At 35.4% G+C, this 21490-nt stretch overlaps 1 protein-coding gene across 6 annotated transcripts in view; it reads left to right on the top strand.

The window, feature by feature from the left end:
- Positions 1-21142, top strand: part of CD55 (CD55 molecule (Cromer blood group)) — a 37868-nt gene extending 16726 nt beyond the window's left edge. The window contains exons 9-11 of one of the 6 annotated variants that reach the window (XR_007723591.1): positions 1034-1054; positions 2481-2612; positions 20191-20358. Coding sequence is in view for 5 of the 6 variants with exons in the window: in XM_050781648.1 (XP_050637605.1) it covers positions 1034-1054; positions 2013-2266 (275 nt within the window). In the remaining variant the exon portion in view is untranslated. Of the gene's footprint in view, positions 1-1033; positions 1055-2008; positions 2389-2480; positions 2613-16441; positions 16507-20190 lie in introns of those variants that run through there. The other 5 variants (XM_050781658.1, XM_050781692.1, XM_050781668.1 and 2 more) reach the window with 5 other exon arrangements.
- Positions 21143-21490: the final 348 nt, after the last annotated feature.

Here is a 21490-nt window from a genome sequence, read left to right as displayed (position 1 = left end):
GGTCTAAAATTTCTAGGTTGAATACGTCCAGTTTTTAATAGGGCAAGGCAAAGAGAAATAAGCGTCACTTATAAATTTGTTATAGAACTAACTTTATTGACATATTTTCTTCTGTAAAAGGTATAAGATAATTTAACAAATTTAAACTGAACCTAATGAGTCAATAATAATATCAATATTTGGGATCAAATTTTACTCTTAGGTACAATTAATTTACTCTTTCAGGACGCAATATAAAATGCCATATTTAACTCTTTTTAATTGAAAAAAAAAATTGTAGTCACCACTTACTGAGTATATACTGTAGGGATATGTTCCATTCACCTTCTATTTGATGCCACTCGTCTGTACCACAACCTTGCAAAGTATCTTTAGATTGATTTTATCGATGAGGAATTAGAGGCTTAGAGATTAATTTATACAGTTCATATACAGTGCACAGTTGAATCCTGCACTTTTTCTGCTGAGTAATATTGCTTGTTCTAAATGACACTCTGAGTCAATGTGTTCACCTCACTTAGGAGAGCAGCTTATTTATTGTTTTATTTTTGCTTATCTGAAAGTAAATTTATTTTTGCAATGTCTCATCCATAATCATTGAAAAATATAAACAATAAGGTGATGTGGTAGTTTTGAGTTTTGATATAGTCTGTTGAAAGGGACTTAGTCTTCTTATAGTTTCTTGATAGTATGATTGGATCAGCAATTATTTGCTGTTTACGTTTTCAAACATGTTTCTAGCCCTCAAGTCTTATAATCCAATTTAAATGGCGTTTGTTTTGGTGGTCAATAATTCTTTATCATAATTTGTATTTATAGTGTTGATTCTGTTGAACAGATATAAACAGTAATGTTTACATTCTACTTGATTAAGTTAATAATGTGTAATTGTTTTTATAAATTTTTAATTATGGAAATTTGAGTTGCTTTTGAGTTTTGTAGTGTAGTTTATTGATAGTATATGAAATTGCTAGCAAATCAATGACTTTAACAAATTTTTGTTTTTAATCCTTTTTTTTCCCTTCGTCTGTAGGTGCTACCCATCTTCTATCTGGTAAGTTTGGCTCTCAGGCAGTTAAAAGAAATTGTTTTCACTGTGGGATATACAATCCATATTCCTGGGAGATAATATTGTCTTCTTGTTTTTTAAAAAAATTATCCTACAATTTATTTTAAAACTTTTTAGTATGGAAAACTTTAAACATCACTCAAATAGGGAAAATAGTACAGTGAATCCTCATATACTCTATTGGATTCAGCAATTTTCCACTCATGGATACCCACGTTCCCCACAACCCTTAGATTATTTGGAAAATAATACCAGACATCATATCATTTCCTTCATAAACATTTCACTAAGTAACCTTTATAAAAACATAACCACATAGCATACTAAAAAATCCAGTAATTCCTTAATATCAGCAAATATTTAGTCAGTATCCAAATTTCCCTGATTATCTTACAATTTTTTAATTGAAACATAGTGTTTTATATATTTTTGAGGTAAATGTGATATTTTGTTACATGCATGGACTGTGTGATCCTCAATTTGGTATTTGGGGTATTCATCACTTTGAGTATTATTTTTGTGTGTTGGAAACATTTTAAGTCCTTTCTTCTAGTGACTATTAAAAATATATCACACATTATTGCTAACTATGCTTACCCTACTCTGCTATTGAATATTAGAACATAAACCTTCTATCTAATTGTATGTTTATACCCATTGGCCAAAGTCTCTTCATCCTCCCTCCTACTCACACACTTTTCCCAGCCTCTGGTATCTAACATTCTATTCTCTGCCTCCATGAGAACTTTTTTAGGTCTCACATGTGAGTAAGAGCATGTGATATTTGTCTTTTTTGCTTGGCTCATTTCATTTAATATAATGGCCTCTAGTTCCATTCATGTTGCTGCAAATGACATGATTTTATTCTTTTTATGGCTGAATGTATTTCATTCTATATATGCTAGATTTGTTTTTATTTATTTATTTATTTATTTTGAGACAGGGTCTCATCCTGTCACCCAGGCTGGTATGCGGTGGTGTATTCATAGCTCACTGCAGTCTCGAACTCCTGGGCTCAAGCGATCCTTCCACTTCAGCCTCCCAAGTAGCTGGTACTACAGGTGTGTGCCACGGCACCTGGCTAAGTTTTTTAAATTTATTTTTTGTAGAGACAGGATTTCCCTATGTTGCCCAGGCTGGTTTCGAACTCCTGGCCGTAAGCGATTCTTCCGGCCTCCCAAAACATTGCGATTATAAGTGTGAGCCACTGCACCTGGCCCCACGTTTTCTTTATCCATTTGTACATTGATGGACACTTAAGATGATTCCATATCTTTACTATTGTGAATAGTGCTTCAATAAATATGTGAATGCACATATCTTTTTGATACGTTGGTTTATTTTTCTTTGGATAAATACCCAGTAGTATAATTGCTAGATCATAAGATAGTTCTATTTTTTGTGTTTTCAGGAACCTCCATATTGTATTCCACAGTGGCTGTACAAATTTACATTCTCACCAACAGTATATAAGATTTCCTTTTCTTCACATCCTCACCAGCATCTGTTATTTTTTGTCTAAAAATGGTCATTCTAACTGAGGGTAAGAACTGACATCTCATTGTGGTCTTGATTTGCATTTCCATGATGATTAGTGATGAGCAGTTTTTCATATACCTGCTGGCCATTTGTATGTTGTCTTTTGAGAAATGTCTGTTCATGTCTTTTGCCTACTTTTTAGTGTGATTATTTGTTTTTTGCTAGTAAGTTGAGTTCCTTGTATATTCTGGATATTAGTACCTTTACAGATGAATAGTTTATAGATATTTTCTTCCATTCAACAAGTTGTCTCTTCACTCTGTTGATTGTTTCCTTTGCTGTACACAAGCTTTTTAGTTTAATATAGTCGTATTTATCTATTTTTGTTTTTATTGTCTATGCTTTTGAGGTCTTAGCCATTAAACCTTTGCCTAATGTCCTTTAGAGTCTTCCTGATGTTTTTTTCTAGTAATTTTATAGTTGTGGATCTTATGTTTAAGTTTTTAATACATTTTGATTTGATTTTTGAACATGGTAAAGAGCAGAGGTCCAGTTTCATTCTTCTGCATTTGGATATCCAATTTTCCCAGCACTATTTATTGAAGAAGGTATCCTTTTCCCAACGTATGTTCTTGGCACCTTTGTAAAAAATCAGTTAGCTATAAATATGTGGATTTATTTCTGGGTTCTCTGTTCTGTTCCATTATTCTGTGTGCCTGTTTTTATACCAATACCATGCTGTTTTTGTTACTATAACCTTATATTTTGAAGTCAGCTGCCAGCTTTGTTTTTGCTTGGGTTTTGTTAGCTCTTTGGACTCTTTTTTGGTTCCACAATCATTTTAGGACTTTTTTTTTTTTTCTATTTCTGTGAAAAATGGCATTGGTATCTTGATAGGGTTGTATTAAATCTTTAGATTGCTTTGGGTGGTATAGTCATTTTAACATTTCCTCTAGGTTTTCCAGTTTGTCAATGTATACTTGTTTATAATAGTCTCTGATATTTTGTATTTCTGTGGTATCAGTTGTAATGTCTCTTTTTTCATTTCTGATTTTATTTGGGGCTTCTCTCTTTTTTTTCTTGGTTAGTCCAGCAAGTAGTTTATCAGTGTTGTTTATCTCCTCAAAAAAACGGGTTTTCACTGTATTGTTTTTTAGTCTCTATTTTGTTTAGCTCTGGTCTGATTTTTCTTATTTCTTTCCTTCTGCTAATTTTGAGGTTGGTTGGTTCTTCCTTCTCTAGTTCCTTAAGATGCATTGTTAGATTGTTTATTTGAAATCTTTCTACTTTTTTGATGTAATCATTTGTTGCTGTAAACTTCCCTGTTAGCACTGCTTTTGCTGTGTCTGATAGGTTTTGCTACACTGTTTCCATTACTATTTTTTCAAGAAATTTTTTTTAATTTCATCCTTACTTTCTCCCTTGACCTAATGGTCATTCAGAAGCCTGTTGTTTAATTTCCGTTTATTTGTACGGTTTCCAAAGTTCCTGTTGTCATTTTCTAGTTTAATTCCATTATGATTTGAGAAGATACTTGATACGATTTTGACTTTTTCAAATTTATTGAGACTTGTTTGGTATCCTAACATATGTTCTATTCTGGAGATTGTTTCATGTGCCATTGAGAAAATTCTGTGGCTATTGGGTGAACTCTTCTGTTAGTGTCTGTTAGGTCCATTTGGTCTAATGTGCAATTTAAATCCAATGTTTCTTTGTTAATTATTTGTCCAGATAAGCTAATGCCGACAGTGGGATGTTGAAGTTCTTCACAATTATTTTATTGGAGTCTATCCCTTTAGATCGGTCGATATTTGCTTTATATGTTTGGGTGCTCCAGGATTGGGTGCATACATGTTTAGAACTGTTATATCCTCTTGTTGAATTGATCTCTTTGTCAATTATGTAATGACCTTCTTTGTCTGTTTTTACTGTTTTTTTTCCTAAAGTCTGTTTTATCTGATACAAGTACAACTACTCCTGTTTGTTTTTGGTTTGTGTTAGCATGGAGTATCTTTTTCCATCTCTTTACTTTCAGTCACAATGTGTTTTCACAGATGAGATGAATTTCTTGAAAGAAACATGTAGTTGGGTTGTGTTTTGCATCCATTCAACCAGTATACATCTTTTAAGAGGAAAATTTAATCTGTTTACATTCAGGGTTATTGATATGTGAGGGATTATTCCCATCATCTTATTAATTGATTTGTGGTTGTTTTGTTCCTTTTGTTCTCTCTTATTATTGTGATATAGAGTTTTTCTTTCATAACATTTTAGTCTTTTCTTTGTGTTTTTGCTCTATCAGTGATTTTTAAAATTTCTGTGTGTTTTCATGATTGTAGATATCATTCTTTCTCTTCTGTGTATAGCACTCCCTTAAGCGTTTCTTTTAAGCCATCTCATGGTGATGGATTCCATCAGCTTTCTTTTGTCTGGGAAAGACATTGTTGCTCCTTTATTTATGAAGGATAACTTTCCTAATCCTTGGCTGGTAGTCTTTTTCTTTCAGCTCTTTGAGTATATCATCCCGTTCTCTCCTGGCCTGTAAGGTTTCTGCTGAGAAATCCATTGTTAGTCTGATGGGGTTCCTTTATAGGTGACTAGATGCTTTTCCCTTGCTGTTTTTAGAACTCTTTGTCTTTGACTTTTGACAGTTTGACTATAATTTGCCATGGAGAAAACCTTTTTTTTTTTTTTTCTTTTTTTTTTTTCTTTTGAGACAGAGTCTCATTCTGTCACTCAGCCTGGAGTACAGTGGCACAATCTCAGCTCACTGCAACCTCTGCCTCCCAAGTTCAAGCGATTCTCCCACCTCAGCCTCCCGAGTAGTAGCTGGGATTAGAGGTGTGTGTTACCATGCCTGGCTAATTTTTGTATTTTTAATAGAAACAGGGTTTCACCGTGTTAGCCAGTCTGGTCTCGAATCCTGACCTCAGGTGATCCGCCTGCCTCAGCCTCCAAAGTGCTGGGATTACAGGCATGAGCCACCGTGCTGGGCCAGAGAAGACCTTTTTAAATTGTATCTACTTGGTGATCTCTGAGCCTCCTGTGTCAGGATGTCTAAATTTCTTGTTAGGCTTGAGAAATTTTCCTCTGTCGTTTTAGTGATAGATTTTCTAATCCTTTCATTTTCTCTTCCCCTTTGAGACTCCTAAAATTTGAATAGTTGGGCACTTTAGGGTATCCCATATGTCATGTAAACTTTGCACATTTTTAAAGTATTTTTTCCTTATTCTTATCTGACTGTGTTATTTCAAAAGACCTGTCTTCAAGTTCTGAGATTCTTTCTTCTGCTTGATCTAGCCTATTATTGATGCTTTCAAGTATATTATGTATTTAATATTTCATCAAGTATATTATGTATTTCATCAGTCAGTTCTTTATTTCCAGAAGTTGTTTGGTTCTTTTATATGTATATTTTTTGGTAAACGTCTCATTAATATCCTGAATTGTTTTTCTGATTTCTTTGTATTTTTTTTAAAACAAATTTTAAAATTTGTATCTCACCTCCCTGAGCTTTTTTAATATCACAACTTTGAATTCTTTTCCCAGAATTTTGTAAATTTACTTTTGATTGGGATCTGTTGCTGGAGAATTATTGTGTTCCTTTGGTGGTATCGTATTTTCTTGGTTTTTCATGTTTCCTGCCTCCTGAAGTTGATATATGTGTATCTGATGTGATATATGTGGTTTCTAAGTTTTTGAATTTGCTTTTGTAGGGGAGGACTTTTCCTGAAGATCTATTTATGGTGTCAGTTAGGTGGGGCACTTTGGCTTTGATTCTGGGTGCATGCAGTAGTGTAGTTTCTGTATGACCTTCAGCTGTAAATAGTATCAGTGGTATCTGTCATTTCCTCAGTGCCTTAGGATGCAGTTACTAGTGGAGATTTGCTAGGGAATAGGATGCCATGTGGGCCAGTCTTCAGACCCAAGTGTTGGCAGTGGTGGGCTGAGTTTGCCTGTCCTTGGGCCCAGGATGATATTGCTGGCACCAGTGTTAGCAAGCCCAATCGGGCCAGTTATTGGTGGGTCTCCAGGTGGGTTTCCAGGTGGCTCGCTTGGGTGCCAGAAATGATAGGTGACCTGGTTCTCAGGCTACTTGGCAGCAAGTGGGGGCATGGGTGATGGCAGTAGTAGTGGTGGGACAACCCTGTGGGACACAAGCAGTCTGTGCCGGTGTTGGCTGTGGCTGCGGTGATTGGGCGGGTCAGTTTCCAGGTCTGCAGGTGGCTTGCCAGCTGTGATGTTAGTGGCAGGTTGAGTGGGCCTGACTTCAGACCCCAGGATGAGTGCTCAGCTGCCAATGGTGGTGTACTGGCTGAGCATCCAGGCACCTAGATGGCAGGCTTGGGTACTGAGAGGGTGAGACTGGGCCAGGGGGACTTGTCCTCAGGCCTCCCTGTGGTGCCTGTGAGTGCTGGCTGTGGTAGGACGGGGTAGAGTATTCCTCGGCCACTGGTGGAATGCCTAGGTGAGGACAGTGTGGCTGTGCTGTGGACCAGCTACTTGGGAGAGCAGAATTGTTTTCAGTTGGGAGCAGCCACAGAGAGGTGGCTGGGGCACATGCAGTTTGCTCATGCCTCAGCCCAAAGCAGCCAGCAGCAGCCATAGCTTCATGCATTAGAATTTGTCCTCAAGGAACCAAAAAATGCCTGGCTGCTCCTCTATTGGGGGTGCCAGGTTGCTGCCAGTGGCTTCTGCTTTGGCTCAGGCAACAGTGGCCCCAAAGCAAGATGCAATCTGGGAGGGACTGGACTCTCAAAATAGTGTTGTGCTGTGGCTGCTTAGGACTCAGGGATTTGTAGTACTCAGTGTGAACTTACTCTCTGGAGTAATGCCATCACACTGTCTCCAGGCAGCTTCCTATGTTATATCTAGGGTCTATGAGAATCAAGGGACTCCTGTAGGGAGTCCCATTTTACCCATTTTACCCATTGTGAGAGTCTTCAGAGGGAATGTGGACTGCTGGGGTTCTCTCACTTACTCTTTTCCTGCATTAGGGAGTCTCTCCAGGCTCCCAGGCAATCTCAGCCAAACAGGCTGCCTTGCTTCTGTCTCCTTCCTTGCTTTGGTGCATCCTGTCACATGTTTGTTAAATTCTAGTGTTCTGTCTTTGATGATCTCTTCAAAATGTGATTATGTAATCACTACTTAGGTTTCTCTCCATGGAAGAGGGGAGGACCAGAGGCATCTAGTCAGACATCTTGAAGCCACTCCCCATGATATTGTCTTAGGAAAACAATCAACATGTAGTGTTCATGGATACCAAAGGGAAAATGGGTAAACACATTTTTTTTCTTCCACCTTTTATTTTAGGTTTGGGAGGTACAGGTGAAGGTTTGTTACATGGGTAAATTGCGTGTCATTGGGGTTGAGTGTACATATAATTTCATCACCCAGGTAGTGAGCTTAGTGCCCAACAGGTAGTTTGGTGATTCTCACCCTCCTCCCACCTTCCATTCTCAAATAAGCCCCGGTGGCCGTTGTTCCCTTCTTTGCATCCATGTGTACTCAATGTTTAGTTCCCACTTATAGGTGAGAAGATGCAGTATTTGGTTTTCTGTTCCTGCATTAATTCTCTTAGGATAATGGTTTCCAGCTGCATCCATATTACTGCAAAGGATATGATTTCATTCTTTTCTGTGGTTGTGTAATATTCCATGGTGTATATATACCACATTTTCTTTATCCAGTCCACCACTGATTTGCATCTAGGTTGATTCTATGTTATTGTGAAAAGTGCTGATGAACGTACCGCATGAATGTGTCTTTATGGTAGAATGATTTATGTTGATTTGGGTATATATCCAATAATGAGATTGCTAGGTCACATGGTAATTCTGAGTTCTTTGAGAAATCTCCAAACTGCTTTCCACAGAGGCTGAAACTAATTTACATTCCCACCAGCAATATATGTGTTCTCTTTTTTCCACAACCTTACCAACATTTGTTATTTTTTCAGTTTTTAATAATAGGCATTCTGTCTGCTATGAGATGGTATCTCATTGTGGTTTTGATTGCATTTCTCTAATGATTAGTGATGTTGAGCATTTTTTTCATTTGCTTGTTGGCCTTACATATGTCTTCTTTTGAGAAGTATCTGTTTATGTCCTTTGCCCATTTTTTAATGGGTTGGTTTGATTTTTGTTTATTTGTTTAAGTTCCTTAGAGATTTTGAATATTAGAACTTTGTTAGATGCATAGTTTGCAAATATTTTCTCCTTTTCTGTAGGTTTTCTGTTTTCTCTGTTGATGTATTTTTTTTTTTTTTTTTTTTTTGCCATGCAGAAGCACTTTAGTTTAATTATGTCCCACTTGTCAATTTTTGTTTTTGTTGCAATTACTTTTGGAGACCTCATCATGAAATATTTACTAACACCTATATCAGAATAGTATTTCCTAGGTTTTCTCCTAGAGTTTTTATACTTTCACATTTTAGGTTTAAGTCTTTAATCCATATTGAGTTGATTTTTGTATATGGTGAAAGGTAGGGGTCCATTTTCAATCTTCTGCACGTGGCCAGCCAGTTATAGCATTTATTGAATAGGGAATCCATTCCCCATTGCTTGTTATTGTCAACTTTGTCAAAGATCAGATGGTTGTAGGGGTGTGGCTTTATATCTGGGTTTTCTAACCTCTTCCTTTGGTCTATGTGTCTATTTTTATACCAGTACCATGCTCTTTTGGTTACTGTAGCCTTATAATATAGTTTGAAATCAGGTAGTGTGATGCTTCCAGCTTTGTTCTGTTTACTTAGGATTGCTTTGGCTATTTGGGTTCTTTTTTGATTCCATATGAATTTTAAAATATATATTTTTTAATTCTCTGAAAGATATCATTGGTAGTTTGACAGGAATAGCATTGGATCTATAAATTGCTTTGGGCAGTATGGCCCTTTTTAAAAATTTTTTATTATTTATTATTATTTTTTTGAGACAGAGTCTCATTCTGTCACTCAGGCTAGAGTGCAGTGGCGTGATCTTGGCTCACTGCAACCTCCGTCTCCTGGGTTCAAGTGATTCTCTTGTGTCAGCCTCCCAAGTAGCTACGATTACAGGTGCACACCACCACACCCAGCTAATTTTTGTATTTTTAGTAGAAATGAGGTTTCACCATGTTGGCCAAGCTGATCTCAAACTCCTGACCTCAAGTGATCCACTTGCCTCAGCCTTGCAAAGTGCTGGGATTACGGGCATGAACCGCCCTGCCCAGCAGTATGGCCCTTTTAAAAATATTGTTTCTTCCTATGCATGAGCATGGAGTATTTTTCCATTTGTTTTTATTGTCTCTGTCTTCTTTGTTTTCTATTTCTTATAGAGATCGTTCACCTCCCTGGTTAGCTGTATTCATAGGTATTTTATCCTTTTGTGGTTGTTGTGAATAGGATTGCATTCTTGATTGGCTGTCAGCTTGACATTATTGGTGTATAGAAATGCTTCTGATTTTTGTACCCCGAAGCTTTACTGATGTTGTTTAACAGTTCTAAAAGCTTTTGGGTAGAAACTCTGGGGTATTCTAGGTTTAGAATCATATCATCTGTGAAGAGAGATAGTTTACTTCCTATCTTCCTATATGGATGCCTTTTCTTTCCCTTGCCTGATTGCTATGGCTAGGATTTCCAGTACCATGTTGAATAGGAATGATAATAATGGACATCCTTGTCTTGTTCTGCTTTTCAAGGTGAATGCTTCCAGCTTTTGCTCATTCAGTATGATGTTGGCTGTGGGATTTTCATAGATGGCTCTTATTATTTTGTGGTATGTTCCTTTGATGCATAGTTTGTTGATGACTTTTAACATGAAGGGATGTTGAATTTTGTCAAAAGCGTTTTTGGCAACAGTTGAGATGATCACGTGGTTTTTTTGTTTGTAGTTCTGTTTATGTGATGAATCACATTTATTGATTTGCATGTGTTGAGCCAACCTTGCATCCCAGGAATAAAGCCTACTTGATTGTGGTACGTTAGGTATTTGATGTGCTGCTGGATTCTTTTTCCTAGTATTTTGTTGAGAATTTTTGTATTTACTTTCATCAGGGATGTTGGCCTGAAGTTTTCTTTTTTTGTCATGTCTCTTTGCCAGATTTTAGTATCAGAGTGATGCTGGCCTTATAAAATGAGGAGTCCCTCTTCCTTGATTTTTGGCATAGTTTCAGTATGATTGGTACTGGCTCTTGTTTGTATGTCTGGTGGAATTTGGCTGTGAATCCATCTGGTACAGGGGTCTTTCTGGTTGGTAGGTTTTTTAAATTACTGATTCAATTTAAGAACTTGTTATTGGTCTGTTCAGGTATTTAATTTCTTCCTGGTTCAATCTTAAAAGGTTGTATTTTTCCAAGAATTTATGATTTCTTTTACATTTTCTAGTTTGTGTGCATAGAGGTGTTCAAAATAGTCTCTGAGGGTGTTTTGTATTTCTGTAGGATTGGCGGTAATATCCCCTTTGTCATTTGAGATTGTGTTTATTTGGATTTTCTCTCTCTTTATTAGTCTAGCTAGTTGTCTATCAATCTTATTTATTCTTTCAGAAAACCAGCTTTTGGTTTTGTTGATCTCTTGTATTCATTTTTGCATCTCAGTTTTATTCAGTTCAGCTCTGATTTTGGTTATTTTTTTTTCTTCTGCTAGCTTTTGGGTTGGTTTCCTCTTGTTGTTTCTAGATCCTCTAGAGGTGATGTTACTTTGTTAATTTGAGATTTTTCTAACATTTTGATGTAGGTGTTTAACGCTACAAACTTTCCTCTTAACATTGTTCTGGCTGTGTCCCAGAGACTCTGGGATGTTGTATCTTTGTTTTCAATAGTTTCAAAGAATTTCTTGATTTCTGCCTTAATTTTCAGAATACCAAAAGTCATTCAGGAGTAGGTTGTTTAATTTCCATGTAATTGTATAGTTTTAAGAGATCTTCTTGGTATTGATTTATAGTTTTATCATGCTGTGGCCTAAGAGTATGGTTAGTATGATTTTGGTTTTTTTAATTTGTTTAAAATTGCTTTATGGCTGAGCATGTGGTCAATCTTAGAGTATGTGCTATATGCAGATGAGAAGAATGTATATCCTGTTGTTGTTGAGTGCAATGTTTTGTAGATGTCTGTTAAGTCCATTTGGTCAAATGTCAAGTTTAGGTCATGAATATCTTTGTTAGTTTTTTGCCTTGATTATGTGTCTAACATTGTCAGCGGGGTGTTGAAGTCTCCCACTATATTGTGTGGTTATTTCCATCTCTTTATCGGTCTTTAAGAACTTATTTATGAATCTGGATGATCCAGTGTTGGATCTGAAAAGAGTAATAAAAACATTGTCATTACTACCATTATTATTTATTGTGGTTATTTTATATTTTGAATGAACTTCTAAGCTAAAAGATTTATCTTGAAAGAGTCCAACTGTTGGAATTCACTTTGTTTTAAATAGAAATAAAAGTGTTTCAAATGAAAGTCTGATGATTTAATGATCCCAGAAGTGATGAGTTTAACACATGAGTTTTTCTCACCTGCTTAATGGCACTCAATGAAGGTTTGAAATCCTTTTTTTTTTTCTTGAAATTCTTTAAGTATTATACCCTTTGATTTTCTAGAAAACTTTCCTTAGTGTTAGTTGGAATTCCAGCTTCTGTTAAAAAATAAAGAGGAAGTCCTTCCTTCTTAAATTGGACATATGGCAACATTTGTGTGTGTGTGATTTCATATTTGTAGGACATAAACCTGAAAATTATATTCATTAAATGTATTCCGTGAATGAGGTTACTCTTCTTTAAAGATAAATTAACTCTACTGCAAGAAAATTGTTTCATCGATTACACTGCAGTGTAAGTAAAATGATACAGATGATCTTTGAATTTTGAAGTATTTGATTTTTTTTTCCTGTTCTGCTAAGGAAGAAAGACTGACTAATGTTACAGAACTTTCCAATTTGCCTTGTAAATGAAGCGTGTGTTGTGAATTTTAAATCTATTCTTCCATTGGCTCTGTATAAGTGTTTCCCAATTTTTTAGTGTGTTGGAGGGGCATTAATTCTTGCTCTCTTCTCACCAAAGACCTTTTTAGACATTTTTTTCTTGATCATCGTCCACTCACATATACTGTAAATCAGTTTATGTATCACATTTATATCTGCACTCTATACTTAAAAAAGGAATTTTTTTTTGACTTTCATCAGGTATCACCCCCATTGAGAATGCTTGTTTTCTGTTGGTTTTGTTTTTATTTTTTTAAAAGACAAAATCATATAGAAGAAATAACTTAACCTCTGGAGTCAAACCAGTTGGATGTTGGCTTGAATCCTATTTTTTTCACTTAGTAATTATTCAACCCAAGTGATTAACTTAATCTCTCTGAGGCTCAATTTTCTCATTTAAGAGATAGAGATTGTGATTCCTATGTGAAGTATTTGAAGCTTAATGTGATTAGTGGATATGAAAACTCCAAGCACAATCCTAAAAGTTGAATAAATACTAGCTTAAGGAAGTCACTGCATGCAATCACTATTATTTTCCTAAGCTGGATTTCTGATAATTTTATCACTCCCTCTGGCCACACCAAAGAGTAAAACAGTCTTTTATTCAGGTAATATGTACATGTTTTCTCTGTGGCAAGTACTGTACTGATATTTTTTAAATGAATTATTTCATATTCTTCTCACAACAATCTTGTAGTGTAGCATTTATACCCCATTTTCAGCTAAGAGAACTGTGGTTTTGCAAGATTTGTAACTTGCCCTTCACAGAGCTAGTAGGCAGTAAATAGAGGCAGATGACTAGTTTCTCTATTACCAGGTTTGTTTGTTTGTTTGTTTATTTTGAGGGGAGACAGGGTCTCACTCTGTCACCCAGGCTGGCGTGCAGTGGTGCAATCTCAGCTCACTGTAACCTCTGTTTCTTAGGCTCAGATGATCTTCCCAGGTACTTTAAAAGATGGAAAGATGCTCATCCTAGTGACAGACCAAGAGACTATACAACCCAAATTGGACAGTTAAGGCGCCCTGATTCCCTACAGTATTGCTTTATTCCCCTCTGTTGCCAAAGTCCTATACTGAGACATTCATAAGTCCTTCATGGAGACTAACAGATCAATTTAAAAAATAATAAATAAGAAGTCAGGAAATACTCAATGAAATATAGAAAATATTTTTTCTGTATCCCCTAACAATTGTGTACTTATTTATCCTTTAAACTTGAATATGGCATGTATTACAGACTAGCCCAAATCTAAATGTACTTTCAAGAGTCTTGACGCTTAAGTAGGTATTTGAAATGAATAAGATGTGGTTACAGGGGTCTTTATGTCTTATTACATGCCCCTATACATGACAAACTCAAGTCCCATTATAAAGTAACATCAGTTATCTGTCTGTTATTCAGGTTTAAGTCAGATAATATAATCATATAATCTTTCTGTGATATGTTTAGCCTGGAAAAGGAAGTATGTGAATTTCCCTTATTAAAAAAATTGAAGAAATACAGAGGTACAGAAAATCCAGCGATGATGGCAAAACATTTAAAGGTTCCTGTGGATGTCTCTCTGAGGAAGCAGAATTTAAACTGCATTTACAAAATGGAAAATTTAAGGGTTACTCAAGCATACTGTTTTTCAGATCATCTACGAAAATCTCTTCCCAGGGTGACTTCACTTGTCCATAGACCCTGTATTCTGTTACGTTACATATGATATAAGCAAGAACAAAACCTTTCCACAACTTTGCTTTTTCATAGCACATGGATTGCATTTCCACTTTGTTAGCTCTGCAAGTTAGACCTTTTGAAGTGTCCCACATTTCTTCAAAAAAGATGATGTGCATCCTCTAGGTAACTGCAGTTCTTGTAGGTAGGTAGGTGGAATTCTAACTTGAGTTCTTTGGCAGTGAAGATGATACCCTATATATTAATGTAGTATCTGTAGTATATCTAATGTAGTATCTGTCTAATGTAAATTTTGTTTGATGAATATCAAGTATTTTATGGAAAATGTTTCAAACAGTTAAAATTAGGGCCTGAATCTGGGGCTAGAAGTAAGTTTTTCTCCGGCAATAAACTGTTTGATTTATTCTTTCTTGGCCTGTTTTCTTATCTGGAAACAAGATATTCAGTGCAATTTAATACATATTTGTTAAACACTTTCTACTGTTCTACTGTTTGCCATGCACTGTGTTAATAAGGAGAGGTGATCAAATGAGATAATAGGTGGCAAACTGCTTTGCAATGTTTTCAACACTACAGAGATACAGTTCTACATGATGGAGAACCTTACTAAGATACTCCTTTTGTGGGGGAGAAAACCTTTTTCTAACATCATGTTATTTTCCTACCTAAGAGCTCTTCAGTTTAATCTTAGGAACATTGGAATCATAATAATTATTTCATTCATTATTTCATACTTTCATTTATCCGAAGTTGCATAAATCTTAATGTTGATTCACCTTTGGTTTTCTGTAGATACCAAGTGAATTTTGAGATCATAAACAGTTGCCTTTGAGCCTGAAAGTTTGTTTCTAATTTGGGAGATCATATGCTCTTATTAATTTACTGAGAAGATACGTAGAATTTTGTTTTTCATACTTATGTGTTTTGGCCTGGTTTTCTGTTAAACTATCAGCTTCTATACTTTCTTCTAGAACTATGTATATGTGTTGATCATTGTTCTGGGAATAGCCTTTTCCTTCTGTCATCTGGATGTTCTAGATCACTCTGAATCTTCTATCTTGATTTAGCATTCAAATAAAAAATAAGATATTGAAAATGATGGAATTAGTGGGAACTGGTGACAGGAAGGGGGAAACCCAAAATTTTTTAGAAGCTGCGATTTATTTCATGGATAGTCTTTCTAAGTTAATGATACAATCCTAGGGGGTCAGTTAAATAAACTTATAAAGTGAAATACTGTAAAAACTTACCTGTGGTAGAAATAGCTGTTTTTTAAATCACAATTTCCATCTGGCAGTGCAATTGTACAGTGTCTCTATTTTGCTGATTTGGAGCCAAACACACTCATTAGCCACGTTAGATTCAGTTACTATTCTAGTGTCATCTATCATTTCCTTTGTAGTACAGACCAACAGAGTTGAGTCCAAGGACACTGGACAGGGTTGATGGTGGTGGGGGTAGGGGGGTGTTGGTGAGGAAAGGGAGAACAAGGATGGTGAGAGAAAAGGGCAAATGGGTACATTTGAGAAGAAAGATTGTGTAAGCTATGAAAATGATTTGATATTGACCAACTTATTTGACCAATTATTTGCTGCTGTTCAGCTCAAAATAGTGCTTTGAATCTTAAAAGTGAATATAAATTTTTGAAATGAAATTTAATCTACAATAGGCTGAACACTAAAAAGCATATTCTGTAGGCAAAGTAAATATAGTTTGCCCTCCAATCTCAGATGATAATAGTACAAGCATATTTCCTGTGATGGAAAAATGTCTATATATCTGTTATATCTACTATAAACTAGGTAAATGTCCTTCCCGTTAACCACATATGTTAATGTTCCTTCTTTCTGAGACTCAGTTTACTCGTCTAAAAAATGAAAGTGAGCTCTAAGATACTTTCCAGCTCTAAAATAACATAATTCTGTCACCATATTTGAATGCTCAACGATCAAAACATTTAAAATCGAGCATGATTGGGTTGAAACACTGTAGAAGCTTCTCAAACCTGTCAAAAAATTTTATTTGAGCATTGTGATACTCTAAATACATTTCTTCCTTTTTCTTTCAAAGAAAACAGGACAAATAAAACACGCATTTGTCAAAACCTTATGACATAAGGAAGCCATATACAAAATGCAATTAATATCTCCTGTTTTTTAACTCACTTCATAACCAGTATGTTTGTCATTGTGAAACTATAATGTAATTTTACTTGCTCATGTTTCTATTAACTGTGTTACCATATCTTTTCCCCTTCAAGGATTTCTTGCTGGTACTATATTAACTGGTACCCTAATTCTAGTCATTGGAATATGGAAAATCAGGGTGAGCAGAAATTCTGATGATTTTTTAAAATTTATTCCTAGTTTATTTCCAGTAAAATTTGGTACTGTATCAGTAGATGACTCTCTTAGCTTTATTTAAATTTTGGCATGTCTCCGTATTCATTTTTGTCTGTAATTACTATCCTGGATTAACAGACTTCATGTCTGTTTTTCCTCAATATATTCAAAGGCACGTTTCAAAGCAAAGTGACTTGAAGTCTCATTTTGTGATCTATCGATCCACTGATTTTTTTTTCCACTCAGTATAATTTATGGTAATATCTAAGTGTTGCACAGAAACAAAGAAGTCTAGGAAAAATCAACCTCTAACATACTGTGAAATTGCCTGTGATTAGGGCTTTTTCTCAGTTATATTAATAGATGCCAGTCCAGCTCAAAACAGCGCAGTGGTTAAGAGAGCAGACTCGGCTGGGTGCGGTGGCTCAAGCCTGTAATCCCAGCACTTTGGGAGGCCGAGGCGGGTGGATCACGAGGTCAGGAGATCGAGACTATCCTGGCTAACATGGTGAAACCCCGTCTCTACTAAAAATACAAAAAACTAGCCGGGCGTGGTGGCGGGCGCCTGTAGTCTCAGCTACTTGGGAGGCTGAGGCGGGAGAATGGCGTGAACCCGGGAGGCGGAGCTTGCAGTGAGCCGAGATCACGCCACTGCACTCCAGCCTGGGAGACACAGCGAGACTCCGTCTCAAAAAAAAAAAAAAAAAAAAAAAAGAGCAGACTCTGGAGCCTGACGGCTCAGTTTGAATCCTGGATCTGCCATCTGGGAATTATTTGACTGTGAGCAATTTAACCTCTCTATACCTCAGTTTACTTATTTGTAAAATGGGGGAAATATAGTACCTACCTCATGTGATTATAGTAAGGATCAAATGAGTTGCCACCTGTCAAGTGCTTAGAACATTGCTTGGCACATAGTAAGCACTCAGATCAATATTATTTAAAATATCTAATCTGCATTGAATATACATAATGTTAAGTATAAATGTCACCATTGGCTCTGATGTGTCCTGTAGCAAAGGATGATTTAAATTGACCTTCTTCTGTTTTGTAGTTTTAACTGTTCAGAAAACTAGTGGAATTTATACAAACGAGTTATTTCTAAGCTGCCCTAATGCCTGTCCATTTTTCGCATTAATAAGAAAACTATAATTTAATGCTGTTATTAAATTGTCTGTTTTAATTCTTTGGATGATGTGCGCTATCTCCTTTTTACCCTCTACAATTTTTCTACTTAAATTAACAATATTACTTAAGCCTATTATAAGTTAAAGTATGTAAATATTCTTTGACTCACTAAATGAGTCAGTCTTTTGGAAAAATATTTGACCATTAGGTCCAGGGGAGTGATTAATAATTTTTACAGGCATTTGTTTAATATCAACAAAATATTCTAGCTGTCATGATAGCAAATATAGTAAGACATAACTTTTTCTCCAGATATATCAGAAATGTTTTAGGAATGTGATTTAGAACCTAACAAAAACTCAGTTAGTTCTAAGTCATCTAAAGTGAATTGGTATGGAAGCATCAGCAAAGCTACTCTGAAAAAAAATTAAACCACCAATCTTATGTACTTTCTTGTATTTGTTCCAACTCTCCTTTTGAAATACTGTTATCAATTTATCAAGTTATCAAGTATCAATGTATAGAGTATTATCAGTTTACCAAAGCTACTGCTTTGAGGCTCCTCTGGATCGGTGGGAGTGGAGACTGGGTGGGGCAGGACAGCAGGATGTGGTAGGTTTACCAGGTGCTGTCTCTTGGCTTTCATCAGTTTCTTTACATACTTTGGTAAGGTGATTGGCTGTGATACTTGTATGTCCTATTAAGGAACTTAGAAGGAAGGAATATAGTAACTTCTGCTTATCCTTGGTTGGGGGCAGGGTGTTTCAAGACCCCCCAGTGAACGCCTGAAACCACAGATAGTGCCTAACTCTATATGTGCTGTGTTTTTTTCCCATATGTACATACCTGTGAGATAAAGTTTAATTTATAAATGAGGCACAGTAAGAGATTAACACTAACTAATAATCAATTAGAACAACTTATTGTAGCAAAAGTTACGTGAATGGGGTCTCTTTCTCTCTGTCTCTCTCAGAATATCTTATTGTATTGTACTCACCTATTTTCAGATTGCAGTTGACTGTGGGTAACTGAAACCACAGATAAGGAGACTAGTGTATTTGTTTTGAATTGTATTTTGGGGTTTTGCAGTGAACTTAATTGCTTATTTTCTGAATTAGAGGGAAACTCTTGCAAACTCCTAAGAAAAATTTGTCTTTTTTATGTGCACATAAAAAATATTCCACTTGCCTTATTTTGGAAGCATAAGCTGTTGAGGGTAAGAGCTAGCTTTACATATGTTTGGCTAGCCTCCTGATTTCATACTGATTTAATTAAATATTTGATCTTAATCAAGACAGGATATAGTTAATGTGCAAGTGATAATGTGGTTTCATTTAATGATTCTTCATGTTTGCCTATCAGAGGGTTGACTTATTTCTTTTAGAAGAGTTAGGTCTATATGATAAATTTTAGTTTAGGGATGGAAGTGTAAGCAGATGCCTGACTTTGTTTTTTGATGGAAATGACAGTTATATAATTCAATTCAATAGTTTTTTTCTTCTCTACTATTCAGCTCTTACAATGCACATGAGAGCAACAAAGTACTCAATGTTGTGTTTGACCATTTAAGTGTGACTGATGGTCCCTCAGAAATAAGACTTTCTGGTAAATTATAAAAGGTATATATGGTTTAATAACATCACATTTCTGTATCTTGTAAAATATCCATTAATACCCTTGGCTAGGGGGTTCCTCATGACTTTTAAAGGATAATAGAGGCTTAAGTCAATACTGGCGTTAGAGTTGTTTTTTCCTTTGTTGAATGAATGACTAGCGCATCGAATCATTACTGTGACACGTTGTCAGTTCTGGACTTGGTAGCAGTATGCTTATTATCTCATCCTATGTTTTGAAGTCAGTTTATTGTAATGATTAGATGTATAATGCCACAAATATTTGGGGGGAAAGGGATGATATATTAGGACTTAAAGAGAATGCCTTCATTATGATAATTTGCATCATGAGATGGTTGACTTACCTTGTATTTCTCCTTTTGCTTGGTGGCTTTTAGAGTTTTCAATGTTTAAGAAAAATTATAATATGTGCTAAGATATCCTTTTATAGGTCATGTTTATAGATCTTAAAAGACATCTCATATCTTTATACAAAATTATCACACAAAAATAACTTTGTGTAAATGTGTCTGTAAAACTGAGTGTCTTCATCTCTTAATCTTCTCTTCCACATGTAGTAGTATTCAGGGGTTTTTATTTTTTTTTATTTTTTTTAACATCTCCCACACTTAGGAATTCATTGACTTTTAATCTGAGGGTACCCTAATTCATTCTAGCTTAGCCACTCTTCATCTCGAGAACTAAAAACTCCATGTCATATTTTAGTTGTTGCTGTAGCTGATAAACCCTACCTGTAGAATCTTGTCCATATTCTATTACCATTATTTTTTTTGTTTTGCACCCCAAATTAACTGATTCTTTTTGGCGATTTATCACATAGTAACCAAAAATTAATGTTTATCACTAGTAAATAAAATCATTTTGATTTTAACTTTTTTTTTTTTTTTTTTTTTTTGAATTTTCAGGGTACACGTGTTTCACGTTGACAGGTTTGCTTGGGACGCTAGTAACCATGGGCTGGCTGACTTAGCCAAAGAAGAGTTAAGAAGAAAATACACACAACTATACAGACTGTTTCTAGTCTCTTAGACTTATCTGCATATTGGATACAATAAATGCAATTGTGCTTTTCATTTAGGATGCTTTCATTGTCTTTAGGGTGTGTTAGGAATGTCAACAAAGGAGAAAAAAGGCAGTCCCAGAATCACATTCTCAGCACACCTCTACCTCTTGAAAATAGAACAACTTGCAGAATTGAGAGTGATTCCTTTCCTAAAAGTGTAAGAAGGCATAGAGATTTGTTAATATTTAGAATGGGAACACGAGGAAAAGAGAGGAAAAGTGATTTTTTTTCCCACAAGATCTGTAATGTTATTTCTACTTATGAAGGAAATAAAAAATGAAAAACATTTGGATATCAAAAGCAAATGAAAACCCAATTCAGTCTCTTTTAAGCAAAATTGCTAAAGAGAGATGAACCACATTATAAAGTAATGTTTGACTGTAAGACATTTTCATTTTTCCTTCAGGTTGGCAAAATATTTTAAAGGTAAAACATGCTAGTGAGCCAGGGGTGTTGATGGTGACAAGGGAGGAATATAGAATGAAAGACTGAGGCTTCCTTTGTTGCACAAATACAGTTTGGAAAAAGCCTGTGAAAGATGTCTTCTTTGACTTAATGTCTTTAAAAGTATCCAGAGATACTACAGTATTCACATAAGAAAAGATTATATGTTATTTCTGAAGTGAGATGTCCATAGTCAAATTTGTAAATCTTATTCTTTTGTAATATTTATTTATATTTATTTATGACAGTGAACATACTGATTTTACATGTAAAACAAGAAAAGCTGAAGATATGTGAAGAAAAATTTATTTTCCCTAAATAGAAATAAATGAGTGATCCCATTTTTTGGTCTCATGTAGTATTTGAAATTTATTCTTAAACATGACTACTTTATTTCTGAATAAGAAATTCCCTACCTGCCTCCTACAAGCAGTTCAGAATGCTGTCTCTTGGTTGTCCTAGTGCGAATAATTTTCAGTTACTTTAAAATTATATTGTACTTTCTCAAGCATGTCATATCCTTTCCTGTTAGAGTACCTATATTACTTGTTCCTGATTTACCTGAAGACAATCTGATTAATTTCTAGGTTTTTACCATATTCTTGTCATCTTGCCAATTACATTATAGGTGTTAGACTAGACTAAGATGTACTAGTTATATAGAATATAACTAGATTTATTATGGCAATGTTTATTTT

The sequence above is a fragment of the Macaca thibetana genome, chromosome 1, assembly GCF_024542745.1.
Source record: "Macaca thibetana thibetana isolate TM-01 chromosome 1, ASM2454274v1, whole genome shotgun sequence".
NCBI classification, from domain to species: Eukaryota; Metazoa; Chordata; class Mammalia; order Primates; family Cercopithecidae; genus Macaca; species Macaca thibetana.
This window is presented reverse-complemented; position numbering and strand designations above follow the sequence as displayed.